Source organism: Lipophrys pholis (assembly GCF_963383615.2).
Source record: "Lipophrys pholis genome assembly, chromosome: 20".
Classification (NCBI taxonomy): domain Eukaryota; kingdom Metazoa; phylum Chordata; class Actinopteri; order Blenniiformes; family Blenniidae; genus Lipophrys; species Lipophrys pholis.
This window is the reverse complement of record NC_137648.1, coordinates 21,099,957-21,115,862: the sequence shown is the minus strand read 5'-3', so window position 1 is coordinate 21,115,862 and position 15,906 is coordinate 21,099,957. Positions and strand designations below refer to the sequence as shown.

Sequence of the window (15,906 nt, the reverse complement as noted above, 5' to 3'; positions counted from 1 at the left end):
GAAGACGTTTCTGTCCATTGCAGAGAAGCGCTGGATTTCTAGAAAGTCTTTGAAAGACGAGGCGAAACACGCCTGCCTCGTGCCCGTTGAGGAAAACATGAAACAAATGTTCTGAAATCTGTTGATTTGACTTGGATTGACCCACAGATCTTTTTTTATCAGGTTCCTTCATCTTTCTGACAGTTTAGTAATTGTTTGTTGCATCTTCAGCTTTAAAAACTTTTGCTCAGTCATTCGATTTGCGTCGCAGCGTGTCCTTCGTGACAAACACACATGCGGACATCCGACGACATGCCGCAGCTCGCCGCTTCCCTCGGTGTGTGACGCCGACGCTGATGGGAGCTGACGGGAGGTCGAGGGGTTCGAGGAATCCGACATGACAACGGGACAAGACAGCGGTTCTAAACGCAGCGTCCTCTGCAGACAGAAGCCTTTAAGATCAAACTCCTCCAGAGGACTGCGCCTGTCTGGAAAACTCCAGTTTAACCTTCGCACACCTCCAGCCTGCTCGGGGCTCCGCCCACCATCATGAGGATTACTGACCGGGCTGCAGGAGGATCCGTTCTTACAACGGTCTCATTTGCCAGAAATGCTCAGAAAGAGACACGTCCGAGTCGTGGTTCATGTTCTCGTTTGACCAGACGTCTCAAAGCAGTGACTCGGGTCCGCTGTCTCCTGATCCAGGTGGCTTCATCACTTCAGGCTGTTCCCTCGACTCAACGCGAACGATGGCGAGTCTCGGGTGTTTTAAACTCTGTGGGCGGGTCGCCAAGGTTTCACTTGTTGGATCACAGCATCCAGGGTCGTGCTTCATTGGCACTCTACTGCAGGAGTTTCATAGAAGCTCCAATATGGCCGCCAAAGCCACCAAGCAAATCGTCAGCATTTCAATTAAAACAAACAATTTTTTTGTTTTTTTACTTATGATTGTGTTTTTTGGACATTTCACTGTATTTTGCACCAGAAGATTTCATTAAAATTGGTTATATGTGTTGATTGTTGTAATGACCCTCGGCAATGAAAGTTGGCCGAGGAGGTTATGTTTTCGTCTCCGTGTATTTATTTATTTATTTATTGGTTTGTGTGTGTGTCTTTTCCCAACTTTTCCCAAAAACTACTCCACCAAATTACATGAAATCGTCAGGGATGATTTGTCGTCATCCAGGGACCACTTGGTTAGATTTTAAGACGTTAACAACTAATTGTTCCAAAATAAATCCCAAAAAGCTGTGAAACAACGTCCCATACAAAGCGGATGAGAGAGGCACCTCATGGAGGAGATCAAATAGAATCAGCGTCTGTTGCCATGGAGACGTTCCACACAGGGATGTAGCTACCTGACAGGCTAGTTGGCATTGATCTGCGCTAACCGCTAACATACTAGTGATGCTAACTCGGTTCCGCGACCAAATTTGGTGTTGGCGAAGGCCTGCGCTCTACCGAGTGTAGCTCTAGTTTTTGGTCAAAATTGTTAGTGTTTTTTGGTGAAAATATAGGCATTTTCGTCACGTATACTTTGCGCCTCGCCAAAGAAACGTTTAAATCTAAAGGGTATTATGGGACTACTGACTCCAGATGACCAGCGTGTGGGAGCTGAGAGGACGCGTGTTGTTGACCAGTGATCTTCTACAATGTGATGTGTCCTCATGTTTTTTGTGCTTCCTCCTCCTCCTCCTCCTCCTCCTCCTCCTCCTCCAGCCCTGATGTACGCCAGCATCTTCGGCAATGTGTCGGCCATCATCCAGCGGCTGTACTCGGGCACGGCTCGCTACCACACCCAGATGCTGCGGGTGCGGGAGTTCATCCGCTTCCACCAGATCCCCAACCCGCTGCGCCAGAGGCTGGAGGAGTACTTCCAGCACGCCTGGTCCTACACCAACGGCATCGACATGAACGCCGTGAGTAACCACCTCCCCCCTCCCCCGTCCCCCCTCCCCCCCGCGCCTCCAAAGTCGTGTGGCAACGTCCGGCGATGCGCAGGAATACACACAATGTGCACACGGCGAGGGCGGAGGAGTGTTTTGAGCCTGCGTTGTTGCGTTAATAGGATGATTGGAAGTCTCAGCATGCATGGTCCGTCACCGTCAGAGAGAATAGGAACCATGTGAGTATCAGAAGTGTGAGACACACACATTCACACGTTCACACACTCACACACACACACACACGCGCCTGCACATGTACACCTGATCAAGTGAAAAACTCTGGGCTCTATTTTAGCGAAATGAAGTGCATGTTTGAGAAGAATCGGATCAGATGAAGCAGTAGATTCCCCGTCTAGACCTCCCCGCTGTGAACGCATGAATTCTGTTTGTTCGTTTCCTAAAAGGCGCAAACATATAAAACACATCGTCTCAGAAAAGTTTCACGTTTATACGGAAACACAGGAACACTGAAAACGGTGTAGTTAGAATGTCAGGCCACTAGTGGGTGCTGTTCTTTGTATTTGTCATGAAACCTCACACACACATGCACACAGAGAAGGTTACGCTGAACGGATTAATTAGAAATACATAAAATAACACATTTAAAGGCTTTGAAAGAATGTAAAAGCTTGACTAAAAATAAATGTTTTCACAGATATAAAGAGGTTTACACTGCGCAGTTTAACACTTTTCATTCACCAAAATAATTCCTGATTCAATAATAGAATAAAAGCAATTTTTATGGCTTGAATTGTTATAAGTGCACAGGTTTGTGAAACTAACAAGACTGAACAGCTTTTTAGTTCCATTGCATCTCAACTTAAATTCACAATTCTACCCTATTTAAAAAAAACATCAGGAAATCCATCGATTGACTAAAAATTACTGTTTGGACAAATTTCAGAAAGCAGAAGACGTTTATAAAATAAAATAGAGCCGTCAGAGTCTTTCAGACGTGCATCAAGCTCGTTTTTTTTCAGTTTGTTCACGTGCATGAAGGCTGAGCGACTCTTTCTATCGCACACACACACACACACACACACGTGTGTGCACCAGACATGCATGGGTTGAGAGAGGCACTCGGGACGGAGTTTCGGCTCGTTTACACGACGTTTCAGGTGAAAACGACTCGTTGTTTTCACGATATTCCGTTTACACTGAGACGACCAAAACACTGCAAACGATGTAGTTTTCATGTTGGGCCTCTAGTGGGTGCTGTTGTTAGTTGTAGTAGCCGTACTGTACCATACTGTACCGTACGGTACCGTACTGTACCGTACTGTACTGTACTGTACTGTACTGTACCATACTGTACTGTACTGGCACATTCTGTGCCGTGGAAACGGAGCTTAAACAAGCAGTGAGAACAAAGCAGCACATGTGAACAACAACAGTTTAGAGTTTATCCAGTCGATGAGATATTTTAAACTTGCTTGTCCAGAGTGACGATTGTCACCGACCAATCAGCAGACGGCTGCGTTGTAGCTCCTCCCTGTAGAACCGCACTGATGTGAGGAACCGTCTGCTACCGACAGGTACTGCGCCGTGGAAACGACCCCTGCTCTAGATTTAACTCGGCTTGGCTCCACTGAAGGTTTCTCGCAGGAATTTGTCCCTGAAAACAAAACGCCATGACATGTATGGATGTGTAAGAGCGTAAGAGGTAAACAGAGGAGCGCTGACTGGCGGCCGGCGGTGGAGAGAGAGAGAGAGAGAGAGAGAGAGAGAGAGAGAGAGAGAGAGAGAGAGAGAGAGAGAACACAGTGTGGGTGTTTTCAGGTACACTTCTGTTCTGTGAAGTCTGCCAGAAAGTTACCACAGAAGAAAACACACACACACACACACACACACACACACACACACACACACACACACACACACACACACACACACACACACACACACACACACACACACACTCAGTCAACTCATTAAAACCTCTCAGATTCTTCATATTAATTACACTCTCCGGGCCGCCGCTGAAACGCTGTTCTAAATAGGCTTGCAGAGAGACTAAATCAGCTCGGCAGCCTTGGTACACAGTAAAATCTCATGCTGCTGTGAAAATACTGAAACTGAAGCTCCTCTTATGCCCCGAACGAGGGACGGAATGACGCCGATACCAGGACTTGTAAAAGATCCCAAATAAAAACCTGGCGAGTTTCACGTGACGTCATCTGGGAGGCGAGCGATGGCCGCCGTTTAGAGATTCTTTAATAATAATGAGAACGACAAAAATAAGACAGATTGTAAATTATGTTTTGACAAAATATCAAGAGGAGGAGAAGATAGTTTATACAACAGCAGCAACTTCATCACCAGAGACATTTGGACCAGCAGAGTTAGCCTGATGTCACTCAGTAGTTTAACTGCTCAGCAGGTAACTCTGAGCTGTGCTACATGCTACATGCTACATGCTGCATGCTAAAGAGTTTCAGGGCTCGCACACCAGTGATGCTACATGCTAAACAGTTCCAGGGCTCACACACCAGCGATGCTACATGCTACATGCTAAAGAATTTCAGGGCTCACACACCAGCGATGCTACATGCTACATGCTAAAGGGTTTCATGGCTCGCACACCAGCGATGCTACATGCTACATGCTAAAGAGTGTCAGGGCTCGCACACCAGCGATGCTACATGCTACATGCTAAAAAGTGTCAGGGCTCGCACACCAGCAATGCTACATGCTACATGCTAAAGAGTTTCAGGGCTCACACACCACCTAATTACCCTCAAAAAGATTATTGCTTTGGATGAACTTCGAAAACTTTTTGGAAAAGAATTTCCACATGATTACATTTCTTTCATTAAACATTTAATTTGGCCCAAATTAAGGTACTTAAGTTGTTTTAATTTCATGTACTTTGTTCTCCAACACAACCTATTCAGGTTGGATTGACACAGTTCAAGTTGATCAACTATTGTGTATTAAGTCCAGTTTCAGTGCATTGCGTTGGCCCAGTGGAATGTTTAAAGAAAGACGTTTGATCATGTGATATAAATAAGTCAGTTCAAAGTGTTACATTTCAGCTTACATCTCCTGTGACGGATGTGGAGGTGATGGAGTTTTGTGGGGTCCATTTGCAGTGGTGTAATATTAGAGGAAGGCTCGTGTTCGCCGGCCAAGAGGAGGGCGGCTCAGGTTGTTTTATTTTATTAGGATCCATAATCTGTGACATTTATGTGACTCAACCTTCAGGCTCCAGCATCGGCGCTGCTAATGGCAACTATCAATACCCAACAACCTTCCTTCACCCGTCACTCTTTCTTTCGTCCCTCGCTCCGTCTGTTCTGGCTTCCTTTTCTCTTGCCCTGCTTGTGATGTTCCTCTTCTCTTCCTCCTTCCACTTCCTCCTCCTCCTCCTCCCCCATCCCCCCCGTCCCCTCCTTCTCCTCTTTCCTCCTTCTAATCTTCCCTCGTCCCCTCCTTCTCTTTCCTCCTTCTCCTCTTTCCTCCTTCTCCTCTTCCCTCCTCCTCCTCCCCTCCTTCTCTTCTCCCCCCCTTCCCTTCTCCTCTCCTTCTCCTCTTCCCCCCTTCTTCTTCTCCTCCTCCCCCTCCTCTCCCCTCCCCCTCCTCCTTCTCCTCCTCCTCCCCCTCCTCCTTCTCCTCCTTCTCCTCCCCACCTCCCCCTCCTCCCCTCCTCCTCCTCCTCTTCCCTCCTCCTCCTCCTTCTCCTACTCACCTCCCCTTCCCCCGTCCTCCCCCTCTCCTTCGTCCTCCTCCACCTCCTTCTCCTCCTCCTCCTCTTCTCTCCCCCTCCTCCTCCTCCTCCCCTCCTCCTCCTCCTCCTCCTCCTCCTCCAGGTTCTGAAAGGTTTTCCAGAGTGTCTCCAGGCGGATATCTGCCTCCACCTCAACCGGACGTTGCTGCAGAACTGCAAAGCTTTCAAAGGTTCCACCAAGGGCTGCCTCCGGGCGCTGGCCATGAAGTTCAAGACCACCCACGCCCCGCCGGGCGACACGCTGGTCCACGCCGGGGACGTCCTCACCGCCATCTACTTCATATCCAGGGGCTCCATCGAGATCCTGAGGGGGGACGTGGTGGTCGCCATCCTCGGTAAAAAAAAAATCTAAAATGTGTTTTTTTTATTAATGCTGAACAAGAAACTTTACTTAAGTACTCATAAAGTGCTGCGTGTATGATAAACTATGCGATTTGTAAAAAAGAGGAGTGATACTCGGTGGCATTGATAATTAAAAGACATACATCAAAAGCACAGCGTGAAAATAAACCCAGTAGGTGATCCCAAACAATAAGAAAATAAATAGAGGCGAGTACGACCGAACCACAGCGGCGGAGCTGAAAACACAGAGGAGCAATGGAAGTAGTGTGAATCACTCTTCCCTCGATAACTTCCAGAATATCTAGGAAGGTAAAGGAGGCGACTTATTGATCGTAATAACGTCTTACAATGAAAATCAAAGGGGACCGAGGAGAGAACCCTGAGGAACTCCACATAATATGGGACCGTCAGAGTTCCAGTTGTTGACACAGACGGTCCAGTTTTCCGATCTGGAAAGATTTTCATCATTCGGCTTTTCCCAAAACGTTCCGAAAGTCAGGGACTTTTCCCGGAATGATAAAAACAAACAACCTGAAGAGTGAAACTATTTGTTCTACATCTAAATATAAATGTAATTTAACATAGAAAAAATACGATTAGTACAATTTTTGGCCATAATTGTAACACTTTAAACACTGGGGGACCACAAACATGTCCGTCATTCTCAGAGCTGCTCGGGTAGATAAAGAGTGCCGTGCGGTTGTGCAGTGGTTTGTACCGCCGCCTCACATGAAGAAGACCTGGGTCTGATTTCAGTTTGCCCGTTCTCCCGCTGCGCCTGTGAATGTTTGATGGAGCTGCACATTCTAAGATAAGATATAAGATAAGATAAGATATCCCTTTATTTATCTCACATGTGGAGAAATTTGCAGTGGTACAACAGGATAGTAAAGAGAAAGAAGCACACATAGCAGGAACTAAAAAAAAGCAGATAAAAATACAATATAATAGAAAAATATGCACACGGTGCCTATAAGTGTGGACATGTACAGAATATGGGGGTGGATGTATTCAATTTAATTCAGATTCATTTCTATATCGTCAAATACAAACACTGTCATTCTGAGAAACGTTAAAAAAAAAAACAACAACAATTCAACAAACGGTTGGAAATGAAAACCAGGAAGAAACCTGCAGGACCAGACTCAGAGACCTTCTGCAGTTCCAGTATTCAAAGTGTTGATACAGACCCGAGCCTGAGTGGCAGCCATTGTTTATCACTGCAGGAGCTTCAAACATCTCAAGCTTTAAAAAGTGGTAAAAAATAGACATACTGCCTTTTTACGCAAATAAAAATACTTTGATAAAGTACTGAAAAGATGACATTTTATAGAGGAAAGTCTGTCCTTTCAGTTGACATTATTATTTGATTCAGGTATTTTGGCAAAACTGCCAAAGAAAAGTCAACTAAAACTACAGTACCTAAAAGATAAAAAGTTCACATCTTTAAATGTGGAAGATTTTGAAGTTAGAGGTCGGAGGGGGAGTCTGAATGCTGTCTTAGATACAATCAGGGGATTTCCAATGAAATATATATCTGGAATAAACTAATATGAAGAGCATAATTTATCCAGTGTAACCTCTGTTTGAAGGTATGTTGGAAAAATACTTCAAATGTCTAAAAACACTAAAAACAAAAGTACTTTTTTTTAATAAAACACTGATCAACTGTGCTGGAGTGCAGAAAGTAAATGTTCTTTATTATTCTTTATTATTAAATGTAGTTTATGTTCAGCAGGAGGTTCTCTGATGAACACACTCAATCCTGTCAAATACTCCGGCGGGTACTGCCACCTGGTGGAGAGCAGCAGTAAAACAACACAGAGCACATTTTAAATCTGTCTCCTCTTCAGGGAAGAACGACATCTTCGGCGAGCCCATCAACCTGTACTCCCGGCCGGGGAAATCCAACGCCGACGTGCGGGCGCTGACGTACTGCGACCTCCACAAGATCCTGAGGGAAGACGTGCTGGAGGTGCTCGACATGTACCCCGAGTTCGCCGACCACTTCTGGAACAACCTGGAAATCACTTTCAACCTCCGGGACGTGAGTGGAATAAATAAAATACTGCCGTTGTAATATCTTCTCTCTGATTATTGTTATTATTATTATTATTATTATTATTATTATTATTATTGGTGGTGGTGTTATTTGTCAACATAAAAGGAAAAAGGATCTTTTAGGACAAACTGATACAGAAATAGGTTTTTCTCCATCTATCTATAGTATCAGTCTGCCCAAATCCATCCATCCATTGGTCATCCATCCATCCATCCATCCATCCATCCATTGTTCATCCATCCATCATCCATCCATCCATCCGTCATCCATCCATCATCCATCCATCATCCATCCAGCCATCATCCATCCATCCATCCATCCATTATCCATCATTCATCCATCCATCATCCATCCATCCATTGTCCGTCATTCATCCATCATCCATCCATCATCCATCCATCATCCATCCATCCATCCATCCATCATCCATCATCCATCATCCATCATCCATCATCCATCATCCATCATCCATCCATCCATCCATTATCCATTGTTCATCCATCCATCATCCATACATCCATTGTCCGTCTGTCCATCCATCTACCATCCATCCACCCATCCATCCATCCATCCATCCATCCATCCATCCATCCATCCATCCATCTGTCCATCATCCATTCATCCATCCTCTGTCCATCCATCCATTTATCCATTTATCATCCAGCCATCCAATTATCCATCATCTGTTCATCCATCAATCCAACCATCAGGATTCAAACAATCGGATATTTCATAGTTTAAACGTTCTGCTGGTTTCAGACCAACATGATCCCCGGTTCTCCGAGCAGCGACGACTCCAACGGCGGAGGATTCAACAAACTCCGGAGGCGCAAACTATCCTTCAGAAGACGCACGGAGAAAGGTAACGATTCTGATATCGTTCTCGTCAGTGCATCTGGATTGTTTTTGTCCTCAGAAACAGTTTCCTGGAGATTGAAGCTGCAAAACATCCCAGGTTTTATACTCTGATCGTACACGATGGCGCTGATGGTCAGTGGATTACCTGCGACCGCACGCAAACTGGAAGCACAGTTCAAATTCCACGGCCATTAGTGGTTTCCTGCTTTGACTTCAAATCACTGAATCATTGTTCGATATTTTAACTTTTGCTTCTGTGTTTATATCAAGATGACGCAGATGCTGGAGAAATCAAAAAGTCCCACAAGTCTGTGAGACGGAGGCAGCGAGAGACGTCCACCAACCAGAAACAGGACGGGGCTTCCGGGACACGCTGGGGGGCCGGACGAAGCTCCGTGTCCTCGCACTCCAGTGGAGATGAGGTACCACTGCACCTCGTCTCTGATGCTCTCAGTAGAGATGCACCGATACCATCATGCACCGGACCGATACCGATATCAGGTATCGGTCCCATGTCGAGTAACGGTCCGATACTCCACGTAGTACTGGTAAAAGATCCCCGATACAACATGGCAAGTGTTACGTGACATCATACGTCATCAGCCGCACAAAGAGGAGGAGCAATGTTGTGGCAGTTTGAAGAAAAAGATAGTTTGTACACCAGCAACTTCAGCATGAGCAGAGTTAGTCCGATGTCGCTCACTATTTCAACTGCTCAGCAGGTAACTCTGAGCTGTGCTACATGCTAAGGAGTTTCTAGCTCACTCACCAGTGATGCTACATGCTACATGCTAAAGAATTTCTAACTCACTCACCAGCGATGCTACATGCTACATGCTAAAGAATTTCAGGCTCGCACACCAGTGATGCTACATGCTAACGACTTTCAGGCTCACACACAATAATGCTACATGCTACATGCTAACTAGTTTCAGGCTCACACACCAGTGATGCTACATGCTACATGCTAACGAGTTTCAGGCTCACACACTAGTGATGCTACATGCTACATGCAGCGATGTGAATGATTGCTCTCCACCTGCAGGGGGACGGCTCCATGGTGACTGGCCTCGCCCCCCCGCTCGCCATGCACGAGAACCTGCAGGCCCAGGCCCCGCCCATGACCTTTAGCGAGAACACGGAGGGCGAGGGAAACCCCAAAACCGGCAACACCTGCAACGCCCTGTCAGGTAAACGCCCCGAACCCGACAGTGACGTCTCTCTCCTTCGAACTCTGGACCATCTCCTCCTCTCTCCCCTGCAGGCGCCTTCTCAGGAGTCTCCAACATCTTCAGCTTCTGGGGCGAGAGCCGAGGTGGGGGCCAGTACCAGGAGGTCCCCAGCTGCAGCCTGGCGACCCCCCCGCCCCTCAACACGCCACTGCACAGCCTGAGCCGCCAGCAGCGCCACCAGCTGGACATGCGCCTGGACCTGCTGCAGAAACAGCTCAACAGGTACAGATCCTACAGATCATGACTGTGAACTTTTCATAGGACCCAACAGGCTAGACATAAAACACATAGAATCAATAATGTGTTGACTACTGTGGGGGAAATTGATTCTGTAAGGAAACAAAGCAACAGCAGGATGGGACCAACTTAGAAAAGACTATATTTAAAGGTAGAAAGGAGCTTCAGCTAAACTCAAAACAACCAAACAGGCCTGTTGAGATTATTTCAACACATTTTATTCTGGTAACCTCTTGAATCCTCTGGAGGTGTTTCTCTTCAGATTGAACAACCATGTCTTAGAGCCCATTTTCCAGTGTAAACACAAAACTTTCGTTCTGTAATGGCAGTCCGGTGCTCAGAGCCACTGGGACGGAACCTTTTGAGAACAGTTATTGGTTTGTATGTATATATGTATGTAATTTACCAGCTTTTCGCAAAAGCTCCTCACTAAAATTGCATGAAATCTTCAGGGATGATTCGTTATCATCCAAGAACCAATTGATTAGATTTTGGGACGTTATCGGCCAATCGTTTCCAAATAAAGCCCCAAAAAACTGCAAAAAAAAAAAGTCCCATACAAAGGGGATGAGAGAGGCACCTCATGAAGGAGTTTAAAGGAGATCAGCATCTGTTGCCATGGAGACGCTTCCTGCTCAGTGTTTCACACAGTGATGTGGGTACCTGACAGGCTAGTTAGCATCGATATGAGCTAACAGCTATCATGCTAGCAATGCTAACTCAGTTCCGCAAACAAATGTGGCGTTGGCAATGGTCTGCTATGCTCTACCGAGTGTAGCTCTGTAGTTCTAGTCTGAAAAATATCAGAATCTTTCCGTCAATGGATGAAAATGCTCAGGATCCATCTCCTTGTAGACGCTGCTACAGTTTCCTCCTTGGTGTTATTATTTTATTTTGACAGGCACCGTTTTCAAAGCAGTACACATCAACCGTTTCTAAAACAAAAACTCTGTGTTCCCCCTCCTCATCACTGTAAACTCACCGGGTTTCACTCTTCTTCTCCGCTCTGCAGGCTGGAGAGTCGAATGTCCACCGACATCGGCGTGATCATGCAGCTGCTGCAGAGGCAGATGGCGCTGGTCCCTCCGGCGTACAGCGCCGTCTCATCGCCTCCTCAGGTACCGAAACACTCCAACCTCGTTTTGTATGTCAATCACATTTCTCCTTAAGGCATTCATCAGACACGGAAAAGCTTTTTAACTGGAAGGATTTCCCGGGCTGAGGATGAAATATGAATAAAAACTGAAAAAAAGCCAATTAATATTTCAAATTAAGAGCACCAACATGGAGGACGGGCCTGAAGATTTCTAAAAACTGGTTGCTTCTTTTTGGGTAATTATCCACTAAAGCGGTGGCCTTCAACACGCAGCTCTGTGTTCTAGGAAGGATTCCATTTTCCACGAAAACAGAGAGAAACACTGGAGAGGAAACAACTGAAACCACAAAATGAGTTAATACAACAAGTTTCTATCCGACACGCCTGAGCAGAAATTTTAGATGAATCCTAAAATGCAACAAACACTGAAGCGTTTTTTTTTATCAGGACATATACCCACTGAGTGAAGAGTGGTCTCGATGACGTCTTTAAGACGTCTGCAGGGAACTTGGATGATGTGACGCAATGGAAATAAATAAATAAATAAATGTGACACCACATGGAAATGAACCCAAACCTCTCCACGGGACCAACAGTGCTTCTTGTGCTCATGTCAATCCTGACAATACATTTGTAATTATGTCACTTATATGACAAACTCCTAAAAGTTATAATGAATCGATGTAATCTAAGACATACCTTTAATAACAATACTTTTTGGCTCTGTCATATATAAGTGACATGTGGCTCAGTGGGTATTATCATTGTCTTCAGTCAATAAGATGTTTTGTTTTTTTATCCCCCAGGCCTCGCCCTATCCCGGTCCAGGTCCAGGACCAGGTCCAGATCCAGGTCCAGGTCCAGGGGAAAAAGTGGCTCCACCCATCACCCCACTGGAGACAGACACCCTGGCCTCACTGTCTCAGGTAAAACCTCTTCAGACTTACAGGTTTTTACTTCAATCTGCCGTCCCGTGAACCACAAACGACTGAAATCTACTTTGTTCTCATACATTTAGATTAAAATCACCATCGTCCACTGGACTCTTATAATACTATACTATAATACTGTCATACTCAGGCCTTGTTTATAATACAACGTTTGAAGCGTTTTCAAATGTGTTTATTTATTTTTTTTATTTATTTATTTATTTATCTATCTATTTATATTTGTTTGTTTGTTTGTTTGTTTGTTTGTTTGTTTGTTTGTTTGTTTGTTTGATCGGTGCAACACACGTTACTGAACAATCATATTCAAATTGTACACAAATTGTAAAATGCCAGATGATAGCAAATCTGCTCATTTACATCTGTAGTCCCGAGGCAGGTCACACAAGCAGTACAATGTATGAAGGAATACAAGACACAGTATAAAAACTATACAAATTCCATTTACGTAAAATGAGCGCAGACTGATTTACCTTAATAGAATGTTGAAGTTGTTTTTTAAAACAGATGTGGGTCGAGCATTCTCTTATATCTGTAGGCAGGCTGTCAAAATAAAAACCACCAAGTTGGATTGCTATTACGGTGAGTGTCAAAATAAAAGTACCAAGTTGGATTTTTACTGTGGTGAGTGTCAAAATAAAACTACCAAGTTGGATTGTTATTATGGTGACTGTCAAAATAAAACCACCCAGGAGAATATAAAACCAACAACGCCAACTCGTGGCCCGGCATGCTAACGACATCGTTTTCAGAACGTTGTCGTGGAAACAGACTTTTTTTTTAAAACGCCAAACTTTTCTACAAAACGATGTGTTTTCACTTCCTGACTTCTGACCCGCGTCTCCCTCCTTCCCTGCAGATCTTGGACTCCCAGGACTTTGAGCCTCAGGACTGCCCTCTAATGGCGGCGGGCCAGACTCGGCCGTTCCCCCCCGGGCTGGACCGCCTGAGCCAGCAGCTGGAGCTGGATTTGGGTCTGGGCTCTGGGACCGGGGTCCTCTCCGGGGCGGCTGCAGGTCCAGCTTTAGGTTTAGACTTAGGGAGCGGCGCCGGAGTGGGGTTGAGCTTAGGAGCGGAGTTAGACTTTGGTTCGGGGCTGTGTCTAGGGGCGGGGGTGGGGCCGACGGCCGCTGCCGCCAAGCCGGGGGCATCACCCCTGGATGCCGATCCCCAGAGGAGGCTGTCGCTCCAGGAACCACAGACGCCTCTGGACTCACGGACACCACAGAGACACAGCTCGGACCCGGGAGAAAGCTAAGGACGAGGCGGGGACGAGGGGGGAGGGGAGGGAGATTGAAGGGGAGGGAGATGAAGCAGAGCGACGTTTGATCCCCATGTTTCCACCAGGGGGCGGCCCGCCGTACCCGATCACCTGCTGCACCTTCACCATCTGCTGAACTCAAGAAGCCGAGGAGAGCGTGGCGAAATCTCTCCCTCCCTCTCTGGTCCTTTGCTCGCCCTCGCCCTCTCCTGGCGGAGCGTCTTCAGCGGTACAACCTTTAACCAAAACCACCACCGGGGGCAGAGTTCACCTACGCGTCTCTGACCTGGAGCCGCCGTTTGCCTGTCAAAGACGACGCCTCGTCACACTGGCGTAGAAAACTACTGCTGACCTGTAGAAGAATCCCTTTACTGCTGTATCCAGTGTTGGATGACTGACGAGAACAAAAATAAAAACAAACGACAACACTGAACAGAATAACGACGAAACAAGTAGCCATTTACGTCTTGCACTGAAAATCCTATTGATATGATTATTATTCTCTTCTAAATGTCCGTGGCGCTTCCGATAAACTCACAAACTGGTTGGTGAATTGTAGTGTTAGCTGGCCTAACAGGAATCCTGCTGACCCCGCCCCCCCTCCTCCTCTTTCATTGGTTCCTTCCCTTGTCCCCCCCCAAGAGGTGGAGCTCCACCCACCCCTCCCCGACAAGAGCACACTGGACTGGCTGGTCCGCACCTCAGGGGGTGGGAACACGAAGGGTTAAAAAGCCATTCTCGGTGAACATATCAGCTGATCTGTGCTGGCGGGGCGGAGAGCGGACGGCAGCGCCGCCTACTGGTAAACTGGCAAACTTACAGAGTTTCCCTTCCGAGAGCAGCGCGCCAACCAAAACGAAACGAAACGAAACAGTCCATATTGAAAGCAGCAGGAAAACCCCCGGCTGAGCGACTTCACGCTACGAGGACATGGCCGACGGAGTCGACGCCCACGCTTCGCAGAACGGCCACGCCGTGTGACCCTCGTTTGTCATAGTTTGAATTTGCTACCTCAGATTTCATCGGTCCTGAACCTTCTTCTTCCGCCCTCGCCTGCAGAATGCTTTCACCTTGTACATAAGAGTTTGCGACATGTCGATAATATAATGCTAATAATAATAATAATAATAATAATATAATAATAATAATAATAAGAAGAAGAAGTTTGCCAGTTTACAATGACCAGCCGAATGCGCCATTATTCTATGTACAGTACAATATGCAAACACTGGCAAGAAGAGACGAGCGAATGTGTGTTAAGTCTTGGTGTGTGTGACGAGTTCAGGTCCCAAGCTTTTTCTGTGTGTGTGTGTGTGTATGTGTATGTGTGTGTGTGTGTGTGTGTGTGTGTGTGTGTGTGTGTGTGTGTGTTTTGTTTTTGTAATGCAGTCTGCAGAGCTTGGCGTGCTCTAGCTTTTCGCTTCCACGCTCCACGGAGGCTCGCCGGGTTTTTTAATGAGTGACTTTGTTTTGCCTCGGGCGAAGGAAAAGGTGAGGCGCAGCACAAACCCTTTACCACGCTGAACAACGGAGGGGTACCCAGGAAATTTTCACAGTTGTTGTACTTTAAGCCGCTACTGTTTTAAAAAAAACCTTTATAAAGAGAAGTTTTAACTGAAGCCTGTTACATGAATATTATCGAACTCTTCATCTGATTATCGCCACGACGCGTCGCCGGGTCGGTGATCGACTTCCTGTTCCGGTAAATGAAGCTCTGTAGCGTTTAGAATGTCAATAAATATCGAGGTACGTGCTTCTGTTGATTCAGGCTCCGTTTCCATGACAACGCTTCAAGTGAAAATGCATAGTTTCAGAAAAGCTTCGCATTCACACGGCAACATTTTGAAAATGACGCCTGTTTCCAAGTCACACATGCAAGTCTTATTTTTCCGTTCTGATTTATCGTGTATTTGTTTCCTTCGCCAGCGGAAGTTGGAGCAAAGGTTATGTTTTTGTCTGCGTCTATTTATTTATTTGTTTGTTTGTTTTGTATGTATGTGTGTATTTTACTAACTTTTTCGCAAAAACTGTTCATCCCATTCGTGGAAACGCGGTGAGTTTCAACCTGATTGATGTCAAGCCAATGATATGATCGATGTCATAACGCGGTCAGGAGGGAGGATTACCAACGGAACACTTTGGCGTTCCGACCAATCCGTTTAAAACTGACCACGTTATGACGTTTTTGACCTTTCTGTGACCTTTGACCCAGTCGCTTT

General features: G+C 46.1%; 1 protein-coding gene across 1 annotated transcript in view; it reads left to right on the top strand.

Annotated features, from left to right (window-relative positions):
- kcnh2b (potassium voltage-gated channel, subfamily H (eag-related), member 2b) overlaps positions 1-14,089 on the top strand; it is a gene marked incomplete at its 5' end in the record, with an annotated part of 267,583 nt that extends 253,494 nt beyond the window's left edge. Inside the window, 11 exons of the mRNA XM_080489191.1 lie at positions 1,699-1,898; positions 2,048-2,104; positions 5,735-5,987; positions 7,848-8,041; positions 8,816-8,918; positions 9,185-9,336; positions 9,960-10,104; positions 10,179-10,368; positions 11,396-11,501; positions 12,286-12,405; positions 13,286-14,089. Of these exons, the coding sequence (XP_080345317.1) occupies positions 1,699-1,898; positions 2,048-2,104; positions 5,735-5,987; positions 7,848-8,041; positions 8,816-8,918; positions 9,185-9,336; positions 9,960-10,104; positions 10,179-10,368; positions 11,396-11,501; positions 12,286-12,405; positions 13,286-13,684 (1,919 nt within the window). The 3' untranslated portion in view covers positions 13,685-14,089. The remainder of the gene's footprint in view (positions 1-1,698; positions 1,899-2,047; positions 2,105-5,734; positions 5,988-7,847; positions 8,042-8,815; positions 8,919-9,184; positions 9,337-9,959; positions 10,105-10,178; positions 10,369-11,395; positions 11,502-12,285; positions 12,406-13,285) is intronic.
- Positions 14,090-15,906: the final 1,817 nt, after the last annotated feature.